The sequence below is a fragment of the Glandiceps talaboti genome, chromosome 17 (assembly GCF_964340395.1).
Source record: "Glandiceps talaboti chromosome 17, keGlaTala1.1, whole genome shotgun sequence".
NCBI lineage: Eukaryota > Metazoa > Hemichordata > Enteropneusta > Spengelidae > Glandiceps > Glandiceps talaboti.
Genome location: NC_135565.1, coordinates 8140781 through 8152844, shown reverse-complemented (window position 1 = coordinate 8152844; position 12064 = coordinate 8140781). Strand labels below are relative to the sequence as shown.

The window sequence follows — 12064 nt, the reverse complement described above, 5'->3', positions numbered from 1 at the left end:
AACCAAATTTCGAAAACTTTCACGCCTTTATTGATAACAGGTTCTGTATTTACCACTAAGGTGTTGATAAGTTGGTTAAATTTACTTCTAATGTGAGATATACAGTGCTGGGTTTACGATAGTATTTTAATGTGTTTACACCATCATGATTTGACATTGCATCGATCGCAGTGGTGTGGACGCTATATAGTTGAAGACATCATATCTAACCGTGTCGATGTAGCACTTGTGAACGTTCGTTTAGGGGGAGGGGAGGGGTTTGTCATAAACGAACGAATTTTGATTGAGCTTGTGCGACATTGTGTGATTGTCCCTCTAGAGCTAGTCTGAGATCAATCCAGTGAGCAGAAAGCTACCATGAATTAACAACTTGAACTAGTAGGACAGGTGCAGGTAACCAAATGATTGAACCGTTTCATGTCATAGTTTGGTTTGCACCCGCATTGTTGTCAACACATGTCATTTTGAGTATTTATACAGAACCTCAGTGTAGTTATATATATATATATATATATATATATATATATATATATATATATATATATATATATATATATATATATATATAGTTATATATATATATATAGTTATATATAGTTATATATATAAACATATATATACATGTATATATGTGTGCATACATTATATATAGTTATATACTAGTATATAAATATATATAAACATATATATATACACATGTATATATGTGTGTGTGTGTGTGTGTATATATATATATATATATATATATATATATATATATATATATATATATATATATATATATACATACACGCTCTAGCAGTATTTTGTTTGTAGCATCATAGAGGGTGGACCTTCTCCACTGTCTTCGCCACTGTCTTTGGTGGCATCACATACATTGAATATGACTAACGCTCATTTCGTCAAAATATGTCAATATGGTTAGAAAGGAATAAATGATCATCTGATTAAATCGACAATAGAATTAGTCACGCTCAGATAATACAAATGGTTAATACAAAGAGAAATGTACTTTTACTAATTCTTCAACTATAAAGGTTTTCGATGATAGTCAAACAGACATATGCATTTTTTATGTAACATTAACACATATTTTTCAAGATGAAACTGGTTACACAAATATCGGCTGAACGCTAGCTACCGTACAGTTGCTAGGGATTCATGCCCGTCCTAATAGACAATTTACTTTCTCTGGCAAAAGGTAAATAACATTAAACACACGCATGCACGCACGTACGTGTTGTACGCACGCACGCACGCACACACACACACACACACACACACACACACACACACACACACACACACACACACACACACTCTCTCTCTCTCTCTCTCTCTCTCTCTCATTGTCGTTGATTTGTAGTAAAGAATATACGTTGTTACAAGAGGGGGAATACGGACGGATATTGGCACTTTCTATACAACTGTAAATCGTTCACGTACCAATCAATGTAATGCAATTTCATAATGTTGTACATTGCGACAATGTTTGTGTTTTCTAAATCCCGCCCTCAACGTCATTATTAGTATTGCTGTTGTTGTTCTTGGTCCTGTTGCTGTTCTTGTTGTTGTTGCTGTTCCTCCCTCTGTTGTAACTCCATTTGTTCTCCCTGTTCTTCTTGTTGTTGCTGATCTTGGTCCTCCTGCTGCTGCTGGTCGTCTTCCTGCTGTTCCTCCTGTTGCTGCTCCTCCTTCTGCGGTGGTTTAGGGTCTTCTTCATACCGTTCAACATCAACTTTACCACAAGATAGTCCAGTGACAAGATCTTCCTCGGTCATAATGCATATCAGAAGTATTGACAATATTATAGCTACTGCCTGAAATAAAAACAAACAAAACAAACACAGAATTATACATATTATTAATACAATTTATTAATAAGATAACACTTTTTTTCGCAAATACAAATTCATATGAGGTATATTTCAAATACATGTACGTAATCAATACTCTCATTATGCGGTCAGTGATTGTCGCGATCCCAGACATATATTATCATGCGGAAAATGTAAACATAATGTATTAAACACGGTGTAATGTGATGATATGCTATACATGGTATAATGTAATATAAATAATGTGATGTAATGTTGTACATATCATAATATAATTCGATATAATGTAATGTAAATAATGTGATGTAATGTTGTACATGTTATAATGTAATTCGATATAATGTAACATAGATAATGTAATGTAATGCTGTACATGGTATAATGTAATTCGATATAATGTAATATAAAAATGTAATGTTGTACATGTTATAATGTAATTATATATAATGTAACATAAATAATGTGATGTAATGTTGTACATGTTATAATGTAATTCGATATAATGTAACATAAATAACGTGATGTAATGTTGTACATGTTATAATGTAATTCGATATAATGTAACATAAATAATGTGATGTAATTAAGAATAACGTAATAACATGCAGTGGGATTTACTACACAGTGATATCTGTCTTGTGATCAACGGAATATTCAACAACACCATATGACTGAATTTCAAACAGATCAAATTCCATTTTTTTCAACATTGACAGAATTAAATTCAAAGTACTCAGAAAGAACAGATATAAATATATACCTGTATTATAGCCACTATAATACCAATAGCTATACCAGCATACAAATTCTCAGTCACAAAGGCTTCGAGTGACGTCAGACACCCCTAAAACAAATCAGAAAAAAGACACTAAAACTAGTTATAATCATCACATAGGAATACATGTTAGTATCAGTACCTTAGTTATTGTATTTCTCGATGTCTATAGTACTCTGTGCTGTATTTATGCATATTGCTAGCTCTGAAAATATGCGCTCCGAGAATCTAAATCTCGTAGTGTATGTTTCAAGCGTTGACCTTTATTTAATATAGGCTACTATATATGACATTTAGAAGTATAATTACTGGGCGACAGCCTTAAATTCTGATTATTATTTGCCAATAAACAGTTTAATTATCCAAACTTTCATGGTTTTTTTTTCTCTCTGCAAATTATCGAGTATTAATACCAAGTTCCAAGTCATGCCATTTTTTACGCTTAACCAGCGATGATTCCATGTACTGCGACTCAGCTCATTATGTGCTTGTACATGACAGTGTGAAATGTGTCCGTGTTCTTCAAGTCTTTATAGTTAGCGTTACTCTAATTATTAGAGGAAACCATATATGTGGATTTCCGATAGCATATTTACAGAGTTAGTTTGTGTCTGGGTGGGGGAGGGGGCTGCTCCCCCTATTTGAGTATACGTATCTGTGCCACCCTTGGGGTGTATTTTCTAGCCCTTTTGCTAAAATGGGGTCTGTTTTTTTTTTCGAGCCGAAGAGTCTAAAACGGGGACTAGTACTACTTTGCACTATTTTCGATTTTGCTTGGTTTATATGTGGTCAATTGTCCTTTACTAAATCATAACTGTCATTAATTGCCAAAAAATGTTGCCTCCCAAGGATAATGTATTTAGGTCTAAACTTTCACCTTATAAAAACCTGTAATGGTCTAAAATGAGGGTACTGAATTTTGGTCAAAGTGGATCTAAAACTAGAGCCTGGGGTTTCCAGCACTGGCCACACACCCTGCTGGCCACTGGTACCACCCCCTTTGTGTACATGGGGTATAAGTAGTAAATGCCGTAAAAGGGGGGAATGATTTACGACGTTTACTGATACTCACATCTTTGAAATAGTAGGTGTCAACTTTATTGTGACATTGTGTTATGTCTTTGATATCACCATTACCATCCACTACACAACAACTATCTGGAAACTCTTCAGTGGTCGGCGGATTGTACCAAGGTGTGTACTGGAAATCATCTGGGCCGTTGATGGCGCAACACTCACCCTGCACAGACAATGAAACCGTGAACGATATATCATATATTAATTTAGCTGTGATCCCTCGAGGGAAATACTGGGCCACATGTCTCTCTTTATGTAACTGTTAGATTAATACGTTGAAAATCACAAGCTGACATTTGAGAGAGCCTGGATGTGCGTGCGTGTGTGTGTTGTTGTTTTTGTTGTTGTTTGTTTGTTTGTTTGTTAGTTTGTTTTTGTTTTTGTTTTTTTTAGTTAACTTCGATTCATCTGAAAGAAAAAGACTTGAATTTTTAAATGCATTCATTTCATTTTGTGTAAAAATACTAGTAATCCATCTACGCCAATCATCAAAATGTAACAATTACAGACACTATTATGACCATATGCATGGCTATCTGTTTTGGGGTATTTTTAAGAAAAACATTATATTTTACATCTTGAGAAAAAAAAAATTCAAACATATCAACACTGACAAACGTAGCAGATATGCACGGCAGAGTAATCAATGAGAATTACAACACTGTCAACCTATGTAATCACTCTGTATGGTAGTACTTCTCGGTATAGTAGAGATACTTCTATTTTGACCTATATTTTACAAATTAGAGGAAAAAATATTGTAATTCTTGTAACATAGAAATATTGATGATATTGATAGGCAATCATTATGTCGTACCTGTTTCTCAGTATTTATATGTTTTTGTTGTTGTTGTTGTTGTTGTTGTTGTTGTTGTTGTTGTTGTTGTTTATATATTGTTCACATGTTTATTATTTCATTTTTTGTAAGCATTACTAACTAACTAATCCTGAGGCCCCCATACTTATAGTACCTACATTTTGGTGCAGGTCATCCCATGTCAGCGGTACTGGATCTCCTTCTTGTATGTATTGCACCAATGAATTGTTGGCTTGTGAAGCTAAATACGTATGTGCATCGGCTGTTCCAACATAGAATGCGAACCCCGCCGCTATCCATTCTAGCGTGAACAAGGTAAGCTGTGCACAAACAAACTGAAAATAGAAAGTAAAGGGAATTCAATATTAAACGTTTTCTTTTTTGAAAATTGTACATCATTTGTAACAAATATGTGAATGTACTCGGACTGTACATATATTGACTTGTGGTAAAAGTCTGTCTGTCTGTCTGTCTGTCTGTCTGTCTGTCTGTCTGTCTGTCTGTGCCTGTCTGTCTGTCTGTCTGTCTGTCTGTCTGTCTGTCTGTCTGTGCCTGTCTGTCTGTCTGTCTGTCTGTCTGTCTGTCTGTCTACCGATGATAGACACACATGTATATATATATATATATATATATATATATATATATGTATATATATATATATATATATATATATATATATATATATATATATATATATATATATATATATATATATATATATATATATATATATATATGGAGAGTCAGTCACACAAACAAACATAACCTGTCTCTCCCATTTTATATCTATCTGTCTGCCCATCACATTCCTCTTGACATTTTTGAATAATCTCAGCTCTTTAGTTTATTGAAAATGAATCACTATTATTATCCGATTGATGCTGTCGTCAAAAGTGAAAAAAAGGAATTCAGTTTGCACAATTTTGGCGGGAACAATTATAGCGGAAAACTTTTGGTATTCATGTTCAGAAGATAAAACTGAAAATAGCGTAATTAATCATGACGTGAAATCTAACGATGTAACCATGGTAACTTACCAATATCAGCAGAATCTTGTTAAGTTTGATAGCACCAACAAGCGCCAAGATGCTGACGAGTGCCATGATAATGCCGACTATTATTATTATATAGACAGAGGAACGAACGAAAGGATTATCAACGATTCGGTTGAATGATGGGAACTCTACCAATAACCAGATGCCAATACCAATTAGAATTATAGCGAACACCTGTAACAGAAATATATCAACCAATCATACTCAAGGTAAATAATTATTCTTAACAGGGATATGAACCAATCAAAGACAGTGTAAATATTTATAACTTGTGATGTTAGTACATACTGACGTAAAGTGGTGATACCTGACGTAAGGTGTTGTAAATACTGACGTAAGATGGTACTACAAATTATACCAATACTGACGTAAGGTGGTACTACAAATTATACAAATACTGACGTAAGATGGTACTACAAATTATACCAACACTGACGTAAGGTGGTACTACAAATTATACCAATACTGACGTAAGGTGGTACTACAAATTATACCAACACTGACGTAAGGTGGTACTACAAATTATACCAATACTGACGTAAGGTGGTACTACAAATTATACCAATACTGACGTAAGGTGGTACTACAAATTATACCAACACTGACGTAAGGTGGTACTACAAATTATACCAATACTGACGTAAGGTGGTACTACAAATTATACCAATACTGACGTAAGGTGGTACTACAAATTATACAAATACTGACGTAAGATGGTATTACAAATTATACCAATACTGACGTAAGGTGGTACTACAAATTATACCAATACTGACGTAAGGTGGTACTACAAATTATGCCAATACTGACGTAAGGTGGTACTACAAATTATACCAATACTGACGTAAGGTGGTACTACAAATTATACCAATACTGACGTAAGGTGGTACTACAAATTATACCAATACTGACGTAAGATGGTATTACAAATTATACCAATACTGACGTAAGGTGGTACTACAAATTATACAAATACTGACGTAAGGTGGTACTACAAATTATACCAATACTGACGTAAGGTGGTACTACAAATTATGCCAATACTGACGTAAGGTGGTACTACAAATTATACCAATACTGACGTAAGGTGGTACTACAAATTATACCAATACTGACGTAAGATGGTACTACAAATTATACAAATACTGACGTAAGGTGGTACTACAAATTATACCAATACTGACGTAAGGTGGTACTACAAATTATACCAATACTGACGTAAGATGGTACTACAAATTATACAAATACCACCAAAGGTCAATGCATTTATCAGAGTCAATGCATTTATCAGAGTTCACGAAGTTTTAAAATACATAAATGTATTCATACTTACAGTTAGAAGTATACTAAGTATTATTAACACATATCGTAGAATTTTTGACAGACCCTCCATTGTGAAAAGTTCTTAACGATCAACGTCAGGATGAATCTAGAATGTAAGAATACAAGACAGCAAGATATTGAGTTATCGTAAAATACAGAATTTGAAATACTATACTATACAAACACACAACACTCGTAGACACCGTATGTGGGTACAGGTGAAGAGCCGGGTATAGGCACCGTAGGTACAGGCACAGGGGGCAGCGAGCATGTAACTGATTGATCGATCGATCGATCGGTTGATTTATTGATTTATTATTTGGTTGAATGATCGATCGATTGAATGATCAATTTTTGTGCTGCAATATAACTTATTTTTGTGTGTGATATTGATCAATTCACTCATTGAGTTTTAAAACTATTTCTTTTTCTTTCCCTGGTTACTTTGCTCTCAGCTATATCTCAGACCACTAGCAGTCTGAGGCTGTATGGAATTCTCTCTTTTCTTTATTGATTTAATAAAGACGCCTTGTCCATTCTTCTCATCTTATCAAACATTCCTAATCTTATAATTGGCGAGAGATCACTTACATTAACAGGCCGGCAAAACAACCGTACACACAGGGATGTAGACAAGCGATGTAGCTGACAAAATAACCGTACATACAGCTGAGGGATGTAGATAAAGGCCGGTAGCCGGCAAAATAACCCGTACACACAGGGATGTAGACAAGGAATGTAGCTGACAATTTGAAAATTACCGTACACACAGGGATTTAGATAAAGGCCGGTAGCCGCCAAAAACAACAGGCTACTCAGCAATTTTCTGCCAGCTACTTTTCAGGAATTTATGTTTAAAAATTCAACTATATATATCCATTGATGCATAGATGGATTCGTTAGTCCCCTTTGTAGGTGTTACCGCCTCCTTCCAATTTGACCCAGCTACTTTTAAAGTTAGCTAACATCTCTGACACACTCGAAAACACTTACATAACAAGGGTACTATTTTCGTACGCGTATCAAAGACTTCTCGAATACATGTGTAACGTATCTCATGAATGGTCCATATTAAAATTCTCTGACGTACATTTTGATGGATAAGTTAAGAAGATATAAATCAACCTCAGCAATTGATAAAAGCAGTCCATAATATTAGTTCTATTGAAGATATTACGACAGGTGTAATGAGTTAGGACTTGTTTTTTTCAATACTTCGCGACCAATTAATCTGCTAATGTATCTGATATAAACCCGTCTAACTGACTGGCTGACTGACTGACTAACTGAGTGACTGACTAACCGACCGACTGACTGACTGACTGACTAACCGACCGACCAACTGACTGAATGACTGACTGACCGACCGACCGACCGACTCACTGACTGACTGACTGACCAACCGACAGACCGACCGACCGACCGACCGACCGACCGACTGACTGACTGACTGACTGACTGACTGACTGACTGACTGACTGACTGACTGACTGTCTGAGTGAGTGAGTGAGTGAGTGAGTGAGTGAGTGAGTGAGTGAGTGAGTGAGTGAGTGAGTGAATGACTGAGTGACTGAGTGACTGAGTGACTGACTAGCCGAGCGACCGACCGACTGACTGACTGACTGACTGACTGACTGACTGACCGACCGACCGACCGTCCGACCGACTCTCGACCGACTGACTGACTGACTGACTGACTGACTGACTGACTGTCTGACTGTCTGACTGACTGACTGACTGACTGACTGACTGTCTGTCTGACTGGCTGATTGACTAACTGACTGACTGACTGACTGACTGACTGACTCAGCTGACTGCCAGTGACATCAAATTATGGAATTATAGAATTAATAAATATAAAAACTTATGAAATTTGGATAAGGATTGTTTTGATCCAGCTTTGATCATATACTCTTACATCTTAGGCACTGCGTATTTTTTAAGACCAATGTTGTAATTAAAGAATACGTATCAGATTATTACATAAATATCGATATGGCAAACAAAATTAGTACTAATAGTAATTTAACATGTACAAATATACAGATATTGTTACTATAAAAACTGTGCCCTAGCTAAACTACCCGATGCCATTGTTCTTACACATGGGTGCACTGTCTGTAGTAACGTCTTTCTACGTATTGAACATTGCTATTTAAAGGTGTTTGACACGGTGTTGATTTTTGGTATTAATATAAATACCACAATGCACAGATTGAAGAAATCACACATATTAGTAGTATTGATCAGAAATATTTATGTTAGAAAAACTGAGGTGACAAACTCGATGAGAATATTATGGAGACGATTTTCACTAAAACATTAATATTTAAATGGTTGCTTTCTATGCGGACCGAACATGTCGTGTTTGTGGTGTCACCCATTGAATGTTGACACCACGCACTGTGTTCGTCACCATTGATATCAATATTTACGTATACTAACCTTAATAAGATTTTAAACTTTCTTTTACTCTCTTCGGAAAATCACCACTGAGATTCCTCCACCAACGTCTCTGCCACCGATCACACTTTTTTGCCGTAAGAACAACGTGAAAAGATCTAGAAAGTCAAGCTCTAATCACAACACACCACCGTGTTATTCGTATAGTAACTAAGGGCCTATGCGGGGTCATATATGTCCTCTTGTTGGAGCAAGCTTAGACTAATTTGCATACTTTGTCAATAGGAGTTTTTTTACTACTTTCACCACACCGCACCACTCGTCAGTTCACCTTTTGTGAAGGGACAGTTTCTTTATGAGTTCTACTCAGCACAAGGATGACCTTAAAACTATGTCACGCATTGTTTACAACAAAGGCATTCAGTGACCCTGGCGTTTTTCACATTCTTATTCTGTTTATGAATCACTGTTATTTCTGTCAAAAGTAATTCATTGAAATGAGATGATTGTTTTAAGGACACTCACAGCTATGATCTCATAGTGACGTAGGTCAACACTTTGACGAAGGTCATAGGTTATGTTGGTAAACATATCATATGGTGTTATGACGATGACCCAAACACTTGTCGATCGAAATGAGATTTTCTTAGTCATGGCACTAAATGTACTATGTGAAGTGTACGCTCATAAAGACCCCTCCCCCCTAATATGATAGGTTTGCTAAATAAGTTGCTTAGAAATAACATTTTAGGGGTGCTAGCAATACAATGGTAAATTTAGATCTATGAGTATCAATCAACACACCTGGCAAAAGTTCTCGTATTGGTTGTACAACAGTTACGTTATTATTACTCAAGTCCTTCATCCTTTTCAAGGCTTTTTTTGAAAATACTTTGTTAGGTACAATAACTTACTCATAATATCGTTCACCCTCAAGAGTATTGCATCACCTGTAAGTAAGTATATTTATGTACCTGTATACGCGATAAATCAAATCTCATCAAATTAGCACCCTCAACGGCGATCATGATTTCCACAGCCAAATGGAAGCAAATACCTCACATACATATATTTTCCAGATGCCACGCTCACCGTCTTGGGATTGTTGCACTCAGTCTGTCAAGTTTAACTAGGTGATGACACTGCAGAAGCCCAACGTACAAAAAGTAATTGTTTACTATACCAATAATGTAAAATGCGGGCTATAAATGATGGAATGCCCCTATAAATCAATTTTCTAAATAATGTCCAATGATTAATCCTATCAAAAGCCTTTGTGGCGTCTATGAAACACAAAAATACAGGTGTATTATGTCGCTTGTAAAAATCCATAATTTCTTTGAGTATAAAAATACACATATCTGTAGAGTGATTACTTTTAAATCCAAATTGTAGATCGCTGGGTTCAATTAAAGTTACAATACGTGATAAAATACACAATTCCAACAATTTCGAAATGGCCGTTACCAATGCGATAGGCCTATAATTATCCGCTGATGTAAGGTCCTTAGACCAAATAACTGCATGCATAAACATCTCTGGTAAAAAACCATGGATGAAAAAGCTAGTAAAACACAAGCTCAAAATAACAGTAAGAATAGGGTCAGCATAAATCAGGTGCTCCGAGGCGATGCCATCATTACCACATGCTTTTCCCTTTTCAAATTTGTTTACACACTCTTTAATCTCATTGGCAGTAACCACCATTGCATCATGAAAATCAACTCTGTCAAACGAGGACAAAACAAATGCTTTATCATAACTGTTTTTGACAGAAGTAGACTCTCATAATGCTTTTTCCACATGTTTGCTATATTTCCATGACCATTACTACCACCCACACTGGTTGGAAGAGTGGAATGGCCACCCATCGTAATATGCACTGAATTCCAAAACTTACGTGAACCCCCAAGTGTTAAGTTATTGACCATGGCATCAGCCCTCATCTTTTTTAAATGATCTAAGGGCCTGTTTAAATTTAGTACGGGTTTTCCACATGAGTCCAAACAATGGGCCTGATTTGGGTCTGCCATTTACCACCCACATTTTGAAAGCATCACGAGCAGCATTATGAAAGTTACGCACATGCTCATTCCATCCGGGAACAACATTGAAACCAGATTCATTGAGCGTTGAAGTAGGAATACAATTTAAACCGACTGACACTTTCTGTACCTCCACAGACAATCAAGTCAATCAAATTCGGTCTATTAATGTTTTTTTTTTATATTAAAGGCGAAACAATGAGGTGTGAACGTGCAAATAACGAAGAAGCTTTCCAAAACAAATTGAAATTCTTCATAAACAAATTGACACAAAGAGGATACAACAAATCAGAAGTGATTTGCTCGTTAGGTTCATTATGAGAATAGGGAGACTTATCTCCAAAATCAGACTCCAACTCAAGGGATTCCTCTCGTCTTCAAAAGAACATATATAGTCCCAACTTCAAAACATCTAAACTAAAAGACGCATTAACAAAATATTGGGAACTGCTAGAAAATAATGTAACCTTGAACAACTCTACCCGACCAAACCAATCGTAGCACAGAAAAGAACGAAACAAAAATCTTAAAGACATACTTGTCACAACTAAACTGAAGTCCTCTGCCTCTAAAAGCAAGGCTGAAAATAGCCTTGCTGATCATAATGTGATTGAAATACTAGCATCTCTGCTTGATGAACAATATTAAATTTTAAGCCAAACAATTGCGAGAACGCTGTCTAGTTAGACATAACTGCGACTGATGAAGGACCTCAACAGCCGGTCCGAAAC

General features: G+C 35.8%; 1 protein-coding gene across 1 annotated transcript; it reads right to left on the bottom strand.

Annotated features, from left to right (window-relative positions):
- Positions 1–1305: 1305 nt before the first annotated feature.
- Positions 1306–9522, bottom strand: LOC144448537 (tetraspanin-18B-like). Its single transcript, XM_078138802.1, has 7 exons — positions 9331–9522; positions 6896–6991; positions 5545–5736; positions 4666–4842; positions 3686–3853; positions 2599–2682; positions 1306–1820 (listed from the first exon to the last, which is right to left on the bottom strand). Exons 2-7 carry the CDS (start codon positions 6953–6955, stop codon positions 1527–1529), a joined length of 975 nt encoding a protein of 324 aa, XP_077994928.1. The 5' UTR covers positions 6956–6991; positions 9331–9522; the 3' UTR covers positions 1306–1526.
- Between the last annotated feature and the right edge of the window lie 2542 nt (positions 9523–12064).

What these genes read in the sequence shown, in the direction of transcription:
- LOC144448537 (XM_078138802.1), bottom strand. Translation starts at nt 6,955, where the DNA reads ATGGAGGGTCTGTCAAAAATTCTACGATATGTGTTAATAATACTTAGT. An exon ending in TACTTAGTATACTTCTAACT is followed by an intron (nt 5,737 to 6,895) that starts GTAAGTATGAAT and finishes TTTCTGTTACAG; the next exon opens with GTGTTCGCTATAATTCTAAT. An exon ending in GGGATGACCTGCACCAAAAT is followed by an intron (nt 3,854 to 4,665) that starts GTAGGTACTATA and finishes TTGTCTGTGCAG; the next exon opens with GGTGAGTGTTGCGCCATCAA.